Consider the following 18,495-nt stretch of genomic DNA (forward strand, 5'->3'; position numbering starts at 1 on the left):
AGAAAGTAATAGCGTTTTAATTGGGACAAAAGCCGCTTGAAAGGAAATAATGTTAATGACAATGCACGTTGATGACTATTTTTTTTATTTACTTGCGTCGAGTTCGTACCTTGAATGCTTGACATAGATCACATTCCTCTGAAAGCATGGAACCGACTGAGGTGCTCGTGAGCTTCTATCTGTTTTTACAAATCATTGCACTGCTGTCACAGGGTTACTACAGTATGAGGGACTTGAAGATAAAGCTCAATGGTAAATGAAATTATCCAAATTCCTTTACATTTTGAATTGGTAAATGTTGTTGCGACGGGCGCAGTGGCGTGGTGGTAAGACGTCGGCCTCCTAATCGGGAGGTCGTGAGTTCGAATCCCGGTCGCTGCCGCCTGGTACCCACCAGGCGTGGATAAGAGTGGAGATTTTTCCGATCTCTCAGGTCAACTTATAATATGCAGACCTGCTAGTGACTTAACCCCCTTCGTGTGCAAGCACAAGACCAAGTGCGCACGGAAAAGATCCTGTAATCCATGTCAGAGTTCGGTGGGTTATAGAAACACGAAAATACACAGCATGCCTCCCCCGAAATCGGCGTATATGCTGCCTGAATGGTGGGGTAAAAACGGTCATGCACGTAAAAATCCACTCGTGCTAAAAACATGAGTGAACGTGGGAGTTTAAGCCCATGAACGAAGAAGAAGAAGAAGAAGAAGAAGAAGAAGAAGAAGAAGAAGAAGAAGAAGAAGAAGAAGAAGAAGAAGAAGAAGAAGGTAAATGTTGAACGATTTGGGCTGCTGAAACCGACCTGATTTCTGTTAACTTACGCGTGCCAATTGGGGTACCATCCAGAGACTGCCCCCGAACAGACAGGAGTGGAGGTCCTTCGTTGCTGCCCTACATGCCAACCGGCATAATGTACGCGTGCCAATAACATTTTGGAATAGGACTGAGAGAAGGCAGTTGAAGAGTTGAAGAAGCCAGCCCCACAGGCCACGGCACACAACGGGCCCAGCTTCCATCATTTTTTAGCATGGCATTGTGTCACGAAGTGGTTTGCATGTGAATTTATTATGCGTGTTCTGCCCTTTTGCACTGTCTCTACCCTTTCACACCAAACACTTCAAAAACAGAATTTGGGAGGATGCAGGCTTATTATTTCCTCAACCAAAAACAACATACTTCTTCACTTTAAATACATCAATACGAACAACTTTTCAACACACAGTTCGCACAATCTTCCAGCTTTCACTCAAGGCATGTACATTTTTTATACATATTATAACAATACTCTCTCAAATATAGATTAACGCACACAAGAAGGTACCAACAGACACTCACGAGTTCGTATCACGGCTCACTGCATGTCGCCAGTTCACTTACTTGTCTCGCTGAAACCTCGTAGAATAATGAATTCAGATGCCAACACACAGAGATGCTAACACACACCTTCCGCTGAAGATGCCGACACACACCTTTCACTGAAGATGCCAACACACACCTTTCACTGAAGATGCCAACACACATCTCATTGAAGATGCCAACACACACCTTCCAGGTTTCTCCCCGAGAAACCCTTCCGCCCGTAGCGGAAACAACCGTCGTCAGCTACGACCGGTATCGATGAAGACTCCATTCGTCTAGTCATCTGCGCCGAGGTGGTCCCTTGCTTCCACCGTCGTCTAGCGCTTCTCTCGTGTAAGGTCCCTCCCTTATACGCCATGGAAATCCCTCATGGAAACTCCTTAAGAGACCCGTCTCTTGAAAGAGTACTTGTTCCCAGAACAAGTCTGACACACGCTGAACAACCTTCCCGGTTGGAAATCTCACACGCTGTGACGTTATTTACCTCAGACCAGCTACATGTCTCAAACACAACTCACATCAAGCTAAGCCAGGTTTGCGTGCAACACCCGAAACACGTGAATAACGCCAGTCCGGTCAGCTACCATCGCCTCTACAACATTTAGGGAGGTTAAAAACACGACGTGGTTTCACCTCACAAATATGCTACTCACATCTTTGTGGCATCCCCCTTCCCGGGGACAAAAGAAAACTCTCGAGTTTTCTTTTGATCAAAGGAACCTTCTTTTTCCACACATCCCATAAACCTTTGGTATGCTCTGATCTACGAATGACCTGGACAAAATGTCTGTCAACGTATTCCTGTCTCATGCTATTGGATGAACCTCGAATGCTAATTCTTGCCGTTAAAGACACCACCGCATCACATGTTTTGAAAATGTCAACCATCTTTCCAAACACCTGTTTCATATCATCCTTTTGACTATCTGTCAAACCAGGATCAAAAACAATGTCTCCGATTGTCTCTTCCTTCCCCTTAGGCAACGTAGGTAACGGCAACGTTTTCCTCTCCTCAGTCAGAGGTAACACTGCAACCTTTGCCTCTTCACATTTACTTGGGAAAACATCATGACTGCCCCAGTCAGACCTCAGTGAAATGCTTTCGCGATATCCACTACTTACTTCCTCAACATCAACAACTTTCTCTGCACAAACTGCATACTTCTCATCCTCTCGTGACACACTCAACACCTCTTCCAATGTCTCATCTTCTCTCAGCAAACTTTTCAGATCCTCCTCTTTAACCGACAAATCAGGAGTAACCACATTTTTCAATGGCACCGGGAAATCCTCCAGTTTCTTTTTGGCTTTTGCCCTACTCGTACCACACACGACCTTCTCAAGTACCACCTCTTCAGTGATTTTCTTGTGACTTACATCAGCACACAATCCAACACCCTGCGTATTCCCAAGGAATAAATCTACTCTGGGTACCACACCCCGAAGATTACCTATCACTAGGTCAGCGACTGGGTCTGTGAGCACACAACATTTCAACTTTCCCTGAAAATATGGGGTATCGACAACCACTTCCGCCAATGGATACAAATCACTCCGTCCACTAAAACCCTTCACTTTTTGGACCTCTCCCTTTATGTACTGGCTTGGTAAGACCAACGACTTCCTTACCCCAGCTACATTAGCTCCTGTGTCTCTCAGTACTGAAACTTGCTTCCCATTAACGAGACCTTCCGCTAATGGCAACGACCCGACTGCTGCCGAGCTTACCAACACTCCAGCGTCCTGACAATCAGCTACCGACTTTGCTGAATTTGCAACCTTTGCACAGCCTCTAACGTAATGGCCCAATTCCCCACATCTGTAACATGTGTCCTGATTCCGCTGTTTAGCACCTGTACCTCTAGTACCTCCTTGCTGCCATCCTCTTCTACCCCGCTTACGATCCTCACCTCTGCCTTGAAACCTGGTATTTCTGCTCATACCATCTTGTCTTCTGCCACTATCACCTTGACCACGATTGTACGACTGTCCTGATCCACGATTCTGTTTGAAAGCTACGTTTCCAGTCCCCAAAAGATTTACTTGTTCCTTTTTGGCCAAACATTTATTCGGATGGGCTGATTTGTAAGTTTCTGCGCTAGCAATAACGTCTTTTGAATTGTTACAATCACGTTCTTTCAAAAAGACCCACAAATCAGTGCATACACTGCTGAGAATCTGCTCACATAACACAAAATCAAACAACGCTTCATATGAGGTTTCTATATCCGACAACCTCAACCAACGGTTGAACAAATGCTTCATCTTTGTTACGTATGTGCCAAAACTTTCATCAGCCTCTGGCTTCGTATTGCGAAATTTCTTACGAAATCCCTCTCGAGTGCACTGAAACTTCTTCAACAACTCTTTCTTCAAGTCTTCATACGACAAAGTACCCGTTGAAAACAATGAATGAAACAACGACAAAGCTCCACCCTCCAGATAAGCTGATAAGTATGTCGCCCACTCTGAATCACTCCATTTGTTCGCCTTTGCATGCGTCTCAAATCTGAACAAGAAACTGTCAATGTCATCTTTATCTTCCTTGAACATGGGGAGTTTTGGGTACTGGGGCCTGATGCTGGGACCTGATTTCCCACCTGCATTTCCACCTGTACTTTGCTGCGCTTCTGCTTTCTTAAACTCCAAATCCATTTTCCTTGCCTCAGTATCTGCTTCTAGCCTCTTTGCATCTAATTCCATTTCTAACCTTCTTGTCTCAGCCTCTAATCTTTTAGTCTCAGCCTCAGCTTGAGCTTGTGCTTTCTTTGCCTCAGCCTCAGCTTCTAATCTTCTTGTCTCAGCCTCAGCTTCTAATCTTTTAGTCTCAGCCTCAACTTTCTTTGCTTGCACCTCAGCTGCTACTTTCTTTGCTTCCCTTTCCTGAATTCTCTCTTCCCTATCCATATGATCCTGAGCAAACTTAGACAAAGCTTCTGCCTTTAAGGCATGCTTCTCTCCCAATGCCAAATAATGATCATATGTGCTACCACCAGTATCACTATGCTCAGCCATCTTTACAATGTCACAATATCAAAGTAATCTCAAAGTAATACAATGGATCAAGTAACCCAAGTTTCACAAAATTGTTTTAAGTATCAAAAAGTTGTATCATACACCAGTTTCTCGCAATACTAAACACACACAAAAGAGAATCATAAAATACTAAACTAAAAGAAATCTTGTGCCTTTTTAAAAACAATCCTCATATTGTTTACTACTTAACTATTTACACAACCAGTCTCAAAAATAAACAATAAACTTAATAGAGTCCCAAAAAATATATATAATTTGGAAAATATCAGATTAAACAATCAACAGCAGCTTCAAACACTTGTCAATCAATGTCAAACTTAAACTACCAACTTTAGAACATCAACAACACAAAAAATTAAAAAAAAATTAACCAGAAATGTCAAAGTTTCTCAAACCCAAATAACCCACTTTAAATGAAAAATTCAATTCCACACACCACTAACCAGCGTCAGATCCTTTAAGGAAAATCAATCGCCAGAGCAAAACCAAAACAAAATTTAAATATTCACAACAACAACAACAACAACAAATTTACCCAAAAATTTGTTCAAGTACAAATGTTTACCAATTACTACTAACCCCCAAAAAATAAATTTACAAAAAAAATAAACAAACTTTCCCCAAACCACCAACTAAATTTCAAACAGTAGTATAGGGGAGATAATCACACTATTACTAATCCAACTACAAAGAGGAACAACAATAACAATAATAAACAAAAACACTTTTCCAGCCAGAGTACACAACTAAAAAAAAATATCAGAGTCCAACCAAAAAAAATACAAAATTTCAGAGTTTATACACACACAAAAAAATGGCTCACCCTATACTATTTTATTTAAAATAAGCCTGCACCTCAACGACAACAATCATACACAACAATCAATCCAAGATAGAATCTAAGAAAAATAGTTTTAAAAAAAACTTATAGGAAAGGGAGCTAGAATTTTAGATAGAAAGATAGATAATAAATACACAGAACAGGAAGCAAACAGAAACTAAGGCCCTCTCTACGTACGAACTATACAACTACGTAGACCCCTAGAGCTGGAGAGGGGGGTGTCCAATGACATACACATAAACAAACTCACTACAACACGGAAAATATCAGAGTATGTCTAATTAGCTACACTAAAGGCACTTCATTCTCAATTTCTCAATTTCTCAATGAAAGGGAAGCAACTGCTTTTTAACTACAACTACAACCAAAATGTCCTTATCTGGAAAACAAACTTATTAGGGCTATGTCGGGGTCACCACTGTCACGAAGTGGTTTGCATGTGAATTTATTATGCGTGTTCTGCCCTTTTGCACTGTCTCTACCCTTTCACACCAAACACTTCAAAAACAGAATTTGGGAGGATGCAGGCTCATTATTTCCTCAACCAAAAACAACATACTTCTTCACTTTAAATACATCAATACGAACAACTTTTCAACACACAGTTCGCACAATCTTCCAGCTTTCACTCAAGGCATGTAAATACATATTATAACAATACTCTCTCAAATATAGATTAACGCACACAAGAAGGTACCAACAGACACTCACGAGTTCGTATCACGGCTCACTGCATGTCGCCAGTTCACTTACTTGTCTCGCTGAAACCTCGTAGAATAATAAATTCACATGCAAACCACTTCGTGACACATTGTCTTCAATCAACTTAGTTTAATGAGAATTTCAAATAGCACAGCACAATCATGGTAAACAAATCATCCGTGCGTACCTCGCCGACTCGGGCGTACATTTGTATTACGTGCCCAGGACGGTTACACAGTGGAACCCCTCTTGTAAAACTTCCACAAATCAGAAAATGAGGTTTTAAATGAGGGAGTCTTGAAGGAGGGAGTCTTAAAATGGAGGAAAGTTTACAGGGGTTATGAGCAGAACATGTAAAAAAACCATAAAAAAACACACAAAAAACAGGGAGGAAGTCTCATAATGGGGGCTGTTAAAAGGGGGTTCCTATGTCTTACACTTAAAATCACAACATTCAGGTAACTTTCTTTGCTCTTGTGAAGCTTTACATCGCGCTAATCACCGACTTGATTGCAAAGGACCAGGGCTAGTTGCTTGCATTGTATGACATCAATTACTGGGTGGCCGAGTGGTTACGCACTTGCGCTCGGAAGCGAGAGGTTGCGAGTTCGACCCTGGGTCAGGGCGTTAGCAATTTTCTCCCCCCTTTCCTAACCTAGGTGGTGGGTTCAAGTGCTAGTCTTTCGGATGAGACGAAAAACCGAGGTCCCTTCGTGTACACTACATTGGGGTGTGCACGTTAAAGATCCCACGATTGACAAAAGGGTCTTTCCTGGCAAAATTGTATAGGCATAGATAAAAATGTCCACCAAAATACCCGTGTGACTTGGAATAATAGGCCGTGAAAAGTAGGATATATGCGCCGAAATGGCTGCGATCTGCTGGCCGATGTGAATGCGTGATGTATTGTGTAAAAAAAATTCCATCTCACACGGCATAAATAAATCCCTGCGCCTTGAATCTGTGCGCGATATAAATTGCATAAAAAAAAAAATTTTAAAAAAATTTCAAAAAAATCCCTGCGCTTAGAACTGTACCCACGGAATACGCGCGATATAAGCCTCATATTGATTGATTGATTGAATTACTTGGCGTGTATCGGCGCGTCAGTCTGTGTGTAGCACATCCGTGGGATTCTGTGGCTTTGGTCAACAATCCTGGCCACGGCGCAGTCTTTCCTCAATGCTCGGCTAGCATGCAATGATACCGAGCGTCATCAGGCTGATTGCAGATTTCTACGGATGGTGGCGCAACGGATGAAACACGATGACGATTCTTGTTCTCCTTCGTTCATGGGCTTAACTTCCATGTACTCTAGTGCGTGTGTGGATTCTTTTAGTACGAGTGTTGTTGTTTTTTGGGTTTTCTTGTTAACGTGTATCATCAATTTTCCCAGCCATACTCTGTTTTCGGGGGATGTAAGCTTGGTATTTTCGTTTTACTATAACCCACCCAAATCTGACATGGATTACAGAATCCTTTCCGGGCGTACTCAAAAATCTGAAAAGTCTTCACCCTTAACCCACCGTGCACGCGCAGCCGTGATTTATATCCATTAGACTTTTGCACCCGTCATACAACGACGATAAAAAGACATTTGAACAAACGTTTGAATACACGGCAAGCTGTTCGGGAAAGTTTGTTTGTTTTTGTGTGTATTGTTTGCTTGTTTCTTTGTCTGGTTGGTTGTTTTCTGTTTGTTTGTTTGTTTGTTTGTTTGTTTGTTTGTTTGTTTGTTTGTTTGTGTGTTTTTGTGTGCTTGTTTGCCTGTTTGTTTGTTCGTTTGTATGTTTTTTTTCCAAAGTGTAACAATTTTCAGAGAGGACTCAACAGACTACACAAAGTTAGCCCGTGGTTTTCCCAAAACTACTACAAATCCTAACCAACGTACGTACACCAAGACCTCCAACCAACCAAACAGCAAAATGATTCCGCAAGAGGACAAAGACATAGACTCCTCTCCGATCACAGCAGGGGGTCTCATTCAGTCTCCGCAAGCTGTTGCACAGAGCTCTATAGCCGCCATAGACTCACAGCCAGATTAAATGAATGGTCTTCTGTCACGATAGAAATCTCTTCGTCTCCAGTGTCAGGGAAGTGGAAGAATGGTCGCGGGGATGATCCGGGGTTGCATACCCTAGCGTGCATTACTGAGACGAGAGGATGATGGTATGGAGGACATTAATACTGAGCACAACGCTGTGCACGTGCTCAGGTGACTGAGATGTATAACTATCACTTGGAGGCCAACTACTGTCTTGCTGTCATTCAAACACAGATAGACTGGTAGCGTTCCATAACTCAGAATCTACAAACTGTCAAACAAGAATAGTTAGTAATTGGAACCAAAAAACAAGAAAGGTAGGTTCATTGTTGGAACGTTTGATATTATCAAAATAGTACGTTACATTCACAAATATATCGACCCAACTCCCAACGGTCTTTACAGTGCACAGCCACACAATGAGTAACAAGACCTTAGCTTGATCCAATGTTTCTGCCGCTTGTTGGGAAAGTTCCTAGCGAATAAAGTTATTGGAACGTTTATTTCATGAAAAAACAAAACATTGCAATCACAACGGAATGTGGTTGTTCATTGGTAAGGATAGACTTTTGACACCCTTTAAAATGATGTCATTGTAGAGTAACCAAAAGAACATATTATGTACCGGCACGGTTGGCCTAGTGGTAAGGCGTCCGCCCCGTGATCGGGAGGTCGTGGGTTCGAACCCCGGCCAGGTCATACCTAAGACTTTAAAATTGGCAATCTAGTGGCTGCTCCGCCTGGCGTCTGGCATTATGGGGTTAGTGCTAGGACTGGTTGGTCCGGTGTCAGAATAATGTGACTGGGTGAGACATGAAGCCTGTGCTGCGACTTCTGTCTTGTGTGTGGCGCACGTTATATGTCATAGCAGCACCGCCCTGATATGGCCCTTAGTGGTCGGCTGGGCGTTAAGCAAACAAACAAACAAACAAACATATTGTATCATTATGTTTCTTTGTCAAACTTTCAGCTTCTGAGTCAGTGACAGCTTTTTGAAACAAATACAAGTATCTGACACTTCTGTAAAGTTCAACTGTGAGAAATTATTAGTTACGCATTCAAATGTCCGTTGACATACAAACTAACTTTGTATGATTATTTTGTATAGACATGTATATACTCTCTTTTAGAACGTTTACACACCGATTAAACAACATAATTTTTCGATGAATCTTCGTTAAGCTAACAAACAAATAAGTAAAATACCTTCAAAAATCAAACACAAAAAACAAAGAAAACTATATAAGACGAGGAGATAGGAGAACTAAAAATAGATGAGTGGAATGGTGATATAATGTTAACAATCAAACTATGTATCAAAACAAAGAAAACTATATAAGACGAGGAGATACGAGAACTAAAAATAGATGAGTGGAATGGTGATATAATGTTAACAATCAAACTATGTATCAAAACAAAGAAAACTATATAAGACGAGGAGATACGAGAACTAAAAATAGATGAGTGGAATGGTGATATAATGTTAACAATCAAACTATGTATCAAAACAAAGAAAACTATATAAGACGAGGAGATACGAGAACTAAAAATAGATGAGTGGAATGGTGATATAATGTTAACAATCAAACTATGTATCAAAACAAAGAAAACTATATAAGACGAGGAGATAGGAGAACTAAAAATAGATGAGTGGAATGGTGATATAATGTTAACAATCAAACTATGTATCAAAACAAAGAAAACTATATAAGACGAGGAGATACGAGAACTAAAAATAGATGAGTGGAATGGTGATATAATGTTAACAATCAAACTATGTATCAAAACAAAGAAAACTATATAAGACGAGGAGATACGAGAACTAAAAATAGATGAGTGGAATGGTGATATAATGTTAACAATCAAACTATGTATCAAAACAAAGAAAACTATATAAGACGAGGAGATACGAGAACTAAAAATAGATGAGTGGAATGGTGATATAATGTTAACAATCAAACTATGTATCAAAACAAAGAAAACTATATAAGACGAGGAGATACGAGAACTAAAAATAGATGAGTGGAATGGTGATATAATGTTAACAATCAAACTATGTATCAAAACAAAGAAAACTATATAAGACGAGGAGATACGAGAACTAAAAATAGATGAGTGGAATGGTGATATAATGTTAACAATCAAACTATGTATCAAAACAAAGAAAACTATATAAGACGAGGAGATACGAGAACTAAAAATAGATGAGTGGAATGGTGATATAATGTTAACAATCAAACTATGTATCAAAACAAAGAAAACTATATAAGACGAGGAGATAGGAGAACTAAAAATAGATGAGTGGAATGGTGATATAATGTTAACAATCAAACTATGTATCAAAACAAAGAAAACTATATAAGACGAGGAGATACGAGAACTAAAAATAGATGAGTGGAATGGTGATATAATGTTAACAATCAAACTATGTATCAAAACAAAGAAAACTATATAAGACGAGGAGATACGAGAACTAAAAATAGATGAGTGGAATGGTGATATAATGTTAACAATCAAACTATGTATCAAAACAAAGAAAACTATATAAGACGAGGAGATACGAGAACTAAAAATAGATGAGTGGAATGGTGATATAATGTTAACAATCAAACTATGTATCAAAACAAAGAAAACTATATAAGACGAGGAGATAGGAGAACTAAAAATAGATGAGTGGAATGGTGATATAATGTTAACAATCAAACTATGTATCAAAACAAAGAAAACTATATAAGACGAGGAGATACGAGAACTAAAAATAGATGAGTGGAATGGTGATATAATGTTAACAATCAAACTATGTATCAAAACAAAGAAAACTATATAAGACGAGGAGATACGAGAACTAAAAATAGATGAGTGGAATGGTGATATAATGTTAACAATCAAACTATGTATCAAAACAAAGAAAACTATATAAGACGAGGAGATACGAGAACTAAAAATAGATGAGTGGAATGGTGATATAATGTTAACAATCAAACTATGTATCAAAACAAAGAAAACTATATAAGACGAGGAGATACGAGAACTAAAAATAGATGAGTGGAATGGTGATATAATGTTAACAATCAAACTATGTATCAAAACAAAGAAAACTATATAAGACGAGGAGATACGAGAACTAAAAATAGATGAGTGGAATGGTGATATAATGTTAACAATCAAACTATGTATCAAAACAAAGAAAACTATATAAGACGAGGAGATAGGAGAACTAAAAATAGATGAGTGGAATGGTGATATAATGTTAACAATCAAACTATGTATCAAAACAAAGAAAACTATATAAGACGAGGAGATACGAGAACTAAAAATAGATGAGTGGAATGGTGATATAATGTTAACAATCAAACTATGTATCAAAACAAAGAAAACTATATAAGACGAGGAGATACGAGAACTAAAAATAGATGAGTGGAATGGTGATATAATGTTAACAATCAAACTATGTATCAAAACAAAGAAAACTATATAAGACGAGGAGATACGAGAACTAAAAATAGATGAGTGGAATGGTGATATAATGTTAACAATCAAACTATGTATCAAAACAAAGAAAACTATATAAGACGAGGAGATACGAGAACTAAAAATAGATGAGTGGAATGGTGATATAATGTTAACAATCAAACTATGTATCAAAACAAAGAAAACTATATAAGACGAGGAGATAGGAGAACTAAAAATAGATGAGTGGAATGGTGATATAATGTTAACAATCAAACTATGTATCAAAACAAAGAAAACTATATAAGACGAGGAGATACGAGAACTAAAAATAGATGAGTGGAATGGTGATATAATGTTAACAATCAAACTATGTATCAAAACAAAGAAAACTATATAAGACGAGGAGATACGAGAACTAAAAATAGATGAGTGGAATGGTGATATAATGTTAACAATCAAACTATGTATCAAAACAAAGAAAACTATATAAGACGAGGAGATAGGAGAACTAAAAATAGATGAGTGGAATGGTGATATAATGTTAACAATCAAACTATGTATCAAAACAAAGAAAACTATATAAGACGAGGAGATACGAGAACTAAAAATAGATGAGTGGAATGGTGATATAATGTTAACAATCAAACTATGTATCAAAACAAAGAAAACTATATAAGACGAGGAGATAGGAGAACTAAAAATAGATGAGTGGAATGGTGATATAATGTTAACAATCAAACTATGTATCAAAACAAAGAAAACTATATAAGACGAGGAGATACGAGAACTAAAAATAGATGAGTGGAATGGTGATATAATGTTAACAATCAAACTATGTATCAAAACAAAAAGAAAACACAACAGTAACCTGGCTGTTTGGCTAAATCCGTCATTACATGTTCGGCAGCCTGTCGCTCATTTCTTCAGGATGGTAAATCCGTCATTACATGTTCGGCAGCCTGTCGCTCATTTCTTCAGGATGGTAAATTCGTCATTACATGTTCGGCAGCCTGTCGCTCATTTCTTCAGGATGCTAAATTCGTCATTACATTTTCGGCAGCCTGTCGCTGATTTCTTCAGGATGGTAAATTAAATGTGTACTCTGACGTGAGAGCAGCGACATGGAATTGTGTATTTTCGAGGCAGGAATCATACAATTATCTAAATGACAACAAACAGTACAAAAGAAAACGCAGAGGAAAACAGGGCACTATCCTTGTCGTACTGTCACACATATTTCGTGACAGGTCGTGTCGGTTAGAACCTGGAAATCGCTGATGCTCATTAAAATGTCCATTCTCTGGTAGAGGCGAAGACGCGACGCTAATCCTGTTCACGGTAATGCGTCTGTTTCTCATTGTCTCCAAGCGGGGGGGGGGGGGGGAGAGAAATAGAGAGACTGAGAGGCAGGGAGAGACAGTGAGAGAGAGAGAGAATTGAATTGAACTTAATTTGAGAGAGAGAGAGAGAGAGAGAGAGAGAGAGAGAGAGAGAGAGAGAGAGAGAGAGAGAGAGATCAACGTGTTAACATTTAAGAAGAATATCCAATAGACAAAGAGAGAGAGAGAGAGAGTGAGAGACAGAGAAAGGGAGAGGGAGAAACAGAAACAGAGAGAGAGAGAGAGAGAGAGAGAGAGAGAGAGAGAGAGAGAGAGAGAGAGAGAGAGAGAGAGAGAGAGAGAAAGAGAGCAGGTGGGCGCATGAAAGAAATCACACCCTTTCAATCCCGGCTGATCACACCACGGTGCCATACCCCGGTCCCAGCGTCGCTTTTTCGGGGGACATATGGGCTTCCGATCGATCGAACGCACGTGCGTTCGTGTACAGCTAAAAATAGTCAGCCAACCGTGTTGCTCCCTGCTGAGAGCTGGACCAATTGGAACACAGCGCGGAGAATATGATTGTCGCGTTGGTATGGCAACGGCTAGATACTAAGACTGTTGTGGTTTATGGAAACAGAGGGGATGGAGACATTAGGAACATTTTGAGCGGAGGAGGGGGATGGGAGGGGGAAATGTGGGAGGGGGGGGGTATATGAAGCGTGGGCAGGTGATGGCTAAAGCAGCTGGGATATATTGTTGAAAAAAGTTTTTGTTTCTGAATTGCGTGTAACGGAATAGCAATGCATTGTCCCGTATATTTTTCATTCAACAAAATTCGCGCGTGTGTGTGTGCGTGTGTGTGTGTGTGTGTGTGTGTGTGTGTGTGTGTCTGTGTGTGTGTGTGTGTGTCTGTGTGTGTCTGTGTCTGTGTCTGTGTCTGTGTCTGTGTGTATGTCTGTCTGGCTGTGTGTCTGTCTGTCTGTCTGTCTCTGTGTGCCTGTCTGTCTGTGTGGCGTGATTGTGGGGGAGAGAGAGGTGATGTGTGCGTGTGTGCGTGCTTGTGTACGATCTTGCAGCCTATGCGCATGTGTGTTGGTGCATGCGTGCGTGCGTGATGGTTATGTCTGTCTTTTATCAACAGTTCTGTCTGCCAAGCTGTCTAAAACAATTCTGGTTTTACTTTCACTATCATGATTTCACCACTGTGACAAGGAAGACGATATCTGTAGATTAAAGTAGACTGTCAGAAGACTCATCTGTCATGCTGTCACACAAAGGTTTGCACGTGCAAACCCCATTGTCCAAGGCATGATGACGGTTTGGTACCGAAACTGATTTCCGTCACGATTCTGTCCCGGGTAGCGTCAGAGACAAGAGGTAACTCAGAGTTCACTCCTGTTGAACTCTAGACACGGGGCTTGATTTTCTCCCTTTGTTTGAAGAGAAATTGACGTGGAGAACGCACGTGCGTCGAGCGAGGTGACGCTATGCTAAAGATAGCTCTGTGTGCTATGGCAGCGGAGTAAAATTCATGCAACAAAACAAAATAAAGAGACAATGAGAGAGAAAGAAAGAGATCAGAAATGAAAAGAAAGAAAGAGAAGTTTACAAAAATGGTAAAACAGCAAAACATTAGAAAATTTAAAAAAAATACACGACTGACAGAACAAATCGTGTTCCAGTGTCAATAGCATGTTTTGAGGTAATTGTTGCTGCTTTATTGCTGCAGCTGCAAATATTCAGTATCGAGGGCTACAAAAAAAAGTTCAGTCTCTCTTCCTCAATACTTAAAAGAAGCGCACAAAACATGAATGAACTTGCCACTGAATGAACGAAATGGTGAATGCCACATAGTGACATTGTTTTTCAAATGATTGAATGAAGAAACATTCAACAAATGAATGGATGAACGATCAAAAAGACCCGGCCACTTATAGTCTTAAACCGGCGCGAGTGGGGGATAGCATGGAGGACAAAATAACTGGTGTGAACAAATATGTTTTTTCCGCCTGTGTGTGTGTGTGTGTGTGTGTGTGTGTGTGTGTGTGTGTGTGTGTGTGTGTGTGTGTGTGTGTGTGTGTGTGTGCGAGCGTGCGTGCGTGCATGTTTGTGCGTGCGTGTGTGCGTGCGTAATTTTGTGTGTGTGTGTGTGTGTGTGTGTGTGTGTGCATGTGTGTGTGTGTGTGTGTGTGTGTGTGAGTGTGTATGTGTGTGTTCTAACGCAAATCCTTTGCAGTTAAAAATACTACTAGAAATGTAATAAGTGCACGCATTGCTCATGATCGATCGCTACATTCTATGTTAGCAATGTTGTTTCTTTTGGTAATTCGCATGCGTTCCGTTTTTATATTTAGTCAAGTTTTGACTAAATATTTTAACATCGAGGGGGAATCGAAACGAGGGTCGTGGTGTATGTGCGTGTGTGTGTGCGTGCGTGTGTGCGTGTGTGCGTGTGTGTGTGTGTGTAGAGCGATTCAGACTAAACTACTGGACCGATCTTTATGAAATTTGACATGAGAGTTCCTGGGTATGAAATCCCCGAACGCTGTTTTCATTTTTTTGATAAATGTCTTTGATGACGTCATATCCGGCTTTTCGTGAAAGTTGAGGCGGCACTGTCACGCCCTCATTTTTCAACCAAATTGGTTGAAATTTTGGTCAAGTAATCTTCGACGAAGCCCGGGGTTCGGTATTGCATTTCAGCTTGGTGGCTTAAAAATTAATTAATGACTTTGGTCATTAAAAATCTGAAAATTGTAAAAAAAAATAAAAATTTATAAAACGATCCAAATTTACGTTTATCTTATTCTCCATCATTTGCTGATTCCAAAAACATATAAATATGTTATATTCGGATTAAAAACAAGCTCTGAAAATTAAATATATAAAAATTATTATCAAACTTTTTTTTCCAAATCAATTTAAAAACACTTTCATCTTATTCCTTGTCGGTTCCTGATTCCAAAAATATATAGATATGATATGTTTGGATTAAAAACACGCTCAGAAAGTTAAAACGAAGAGAGGTACAGAAAAGCGTGCTATCCTTCTCAGCGCAACGAATACCCCGCTCTTCTTGTCAATTCCACGGGCACTGCCTTTGCCACGGGCGGTGGAGTGACGATGCTACGAGTATACGGTCTTGCTGCGTTGCGTTGCGTTCAGTTTCATTCTGTGAGTTCGACAGCTACTTGACTAAATATTGTATTTTCGCCTTACGCGACTTGTTCTCTTTATTTAAGAATAATATTGTGTTTGTCTGGTTTTGTTTTGTATTGTTTTGTATTATGGTGTGTGTTTTTTTTGTGTGGTTGGTTGGTTGGTTGGTTGGTTGGTTGGTTGGTTGGTTGTTTATAAAAGGTATTCAAACTTTTGCAGGCTCTTTCATTTACATTTTCAGAACAAACCCGCATTTCAGTCCACACAGACAATGTAATATTGTCAATACCCTCTGCAAATTGGTATCATTAATGAGTGTCCGCTATTCAACCACTAAGTCGTCAGTGAGTTTAATACCTCAAGCAATTATTCCCTACTCCCCGGATAACCACCACCCTCTTGTTCACTCATGGGAGACGGCAGCGCCAACCCAGAGTCAAATAACTCGACCGTGGGAATGTACTCCCAACAGTCTCTGTCAAATTTGAAACTGACAATGACATACCGCCGTACGTTACTGGACCCTAATTCCATTCAGCAGTAGTAATTATCTGTCACACCCCTCGCTTGGCGACAATGTGACTCGCAGGTCGTGGCACCATTGTCACTCAGTTCTCTCCCCTTCCCAGACATGCGCGTGGCCCTCGAGAGCACGCGCCATGAGCCACGTGCCTAGTATAGTCTCAAGCCAGCCGCCGTGCCACGCGCACCCATAGCTCACGTCTGCGCAGGTGCGAACGGCGGATTCTTTTGTAGTCTGTCTCGATCGCTTCTCTGAGTCGCTTTCCGTTGGCTACCGTTTGTTGTGTTTGGGGCAGACTGAATTCTCACGGGTTGGCTGTTTTGACTTGCACACCTGGCACAACTTTCAAATTCAAAATTGTTGGCCTTGGTGGGTGGGTTGAAACGGGTGGGGGTTCAAATTCAAATTGTTCGCTAGTGACGGTTGTTTGGTATGTTCGTCATGGTTATTTTCAATGCACTGCTGTGCGCTATAGTATCGGTAGCATTCATAAACCGACGACTAACGTTGAAAATGAAAGGAAGCAAAACTCAACACATTGAATCAAAAGCTGAATAATGAACATTCTTGACTCACTCGCGCTTGGCTTTCAGTTACTATCGTTTTATCTTTTTAGTTTTTTTCATCTCCTATTCCGTTTCTTCTTCACACACAAAATACACATACACGCACTGTGTTATTAAGTTAAATTAATGATCGAAACGTCTTTCGTGAATATGTTCACAAATACCGTACAACTTTGTTCTTCTTTTTATTCCCTTTTTTCCCAGTTGTTCTGTTTGATGATGTTTTGCTCTCATGTAAGTATTGTAGGAATCTGCAACAGATACACCCTAGACGTTCTTAAAAACAAGAATAAGATAACAAGGCAGGCTTAGTTTATGGGATGATTAATTAATGTGAATTTTTCGCTTGGTTATGATTAATATGTAAAGCGCTTAGAGAATGTCAAGCGCTATATAAATCTCCCATATAAATACAAATAAATTAAACGTTCCATAACCTAAACCTTTCTTGCTTAGTTCTTTGGGTGTTTATAAAAAAAATCTATTTCCTTGTATTTTTGCCGGTTTTCATAATTTGAGTGTAGAATCATAGGTGTTTTGGAGCTTACTCCGTTAACAAAAATACACAACATGTCTGGCTGTCTATCTGTATGTCTGTCTTGTCTGATCTGTCTCTGTCTCTGTCTCTGTCTCTGTCTCTGTCTCTCTCTCTCTCTCTCTCTCTCTCTCTCTCTCTCTCTCTCTCTCAAAAACAAATAATTATACAACCACAGTCCTTTGAAAAGAACTTCCAAACACAACAATAGTTAATGCGGTAGTTTTCTCAAATGAAATGACGATGGGAAACAGGAGAAAAAACAACAAAAAAAGAAAGAAAGAAAGAAAGAAAGAAAGACATCCCGGGCAAAAGCAAACTGACATACGAGAAGAAAGTAATGCTAATAAATGAAAAGCTAAAAACAAAACAAAATAGAATTAAAAAAATCTCAGATGAACCCCAGCACTGCTTGTATCCCTTGCGGTTTTCACATAGTTATTACACGCCCGCCGTTATTTTAAGGCCTGAATAAATCTATGCATTCTTCTGGATGTACGATGATATTTTCGTTTGGATTTAATATGTTTTTAATGTGATTCTTCATCCCGGCCAAACTGCTCCTCCTCCTCCTTATCCTCCTCGTCGTCATCATCATCATCAACAGCAGCAGCATCATCACCATCATCATCATCATCATGATCATCATCATCATCATCATCATCATCAAAACGATCAGTATTGTCAACACTATCATTATTACTAGCATTATCGTTGTAGGCGTCAAGGTTGGTAGCACTTCGGCTCCAGTCGTTTCAGTGAAGGGGAGATAATACGATTAAATAATACAAGCAAGAGAACAAGGGATGGACGGAGTTACTTCCCTTTAACTGTTAGACCAAGTTGAATTGACTACCACTTGACTCCCAGAAAACTGTACGCTCTGTGATTGTGGGCCAATTGTTTTTAGAAATATCTACAACGAAACTGAGGACAGAGAAAAAGCTCAGAAACTCAA

At 39.8% G+C, this 18,495-nt stretch overlaps 1 protein-coding gene across 1 annotated transcript; it reads right to left on the reverse strand.

The window, feature by feature from the left end:
- Positions 1 to 128: 128 nt before the first annotated feature.
- LOC138953395 (calponin homology domain-containing protein DDB_G0272472-like) lies at positions 129 to 4,371 on the reverse strand. Its single transcript, XM_070325195.1, has 4 exons — positions 3,824 to 4,371; positions 3,300 to 3,360; positions 2,479 to 2,754; positions 129 to 179 (listed from the first exon to the last, which is right to left on the reverse strand). Exons 1-4 carry the CDS (start codon positions 4,369 to 4,371, stop codon positions 129 to 131), a joined length of 936 nt encoding a protein of 311 aa, XP_070181296.1.
- Between the last annotated feature and the right edge of the window lie 14,124 nt (positions 4,372 to 18,495).

Source organism: Littorina saxatilis, linkage group LG17, assembly GCF_037325665.1.
Source record: "Littorina saxatilis isolate snail1 linkage group LG17, US_GU_Lsax_2.0, whole genome shotgun sequence".
NCBI lineage: Eukaryota > Metazoa > Mollusca > Gastropoda > Littorinimorpha > Littorinidae > Littorina > Littorina saxatilis.

What these genes read in the sequence shown, in the direction of transcription:
- LOC138953395 (XM_070325195.1), bottom strand. Translation starts at nt 4,371, where the DNA reads ATGGCTGAGCATAGTGATACTGGTGGTAGCACATATGATCATTATTTG. An exon ending in TAGTGGCAGAAGACAAGATG is followed by an intron (nt 2,755 to 3,299) that starts GTATGAGCAGAA and finishes GGGAATACGCAG; the next exon opens with GGTGTTGGATTGTGTGCTGA. An exon ending in AAGTTGTTGATGTTGAGGAA is followed by an intron (nt 180 to 2,478) that starts GTAAGTAGTGGA and finishes TTGTAAAAACAG; the next exon opens with ATAGAAGCTCACGAGCACCT.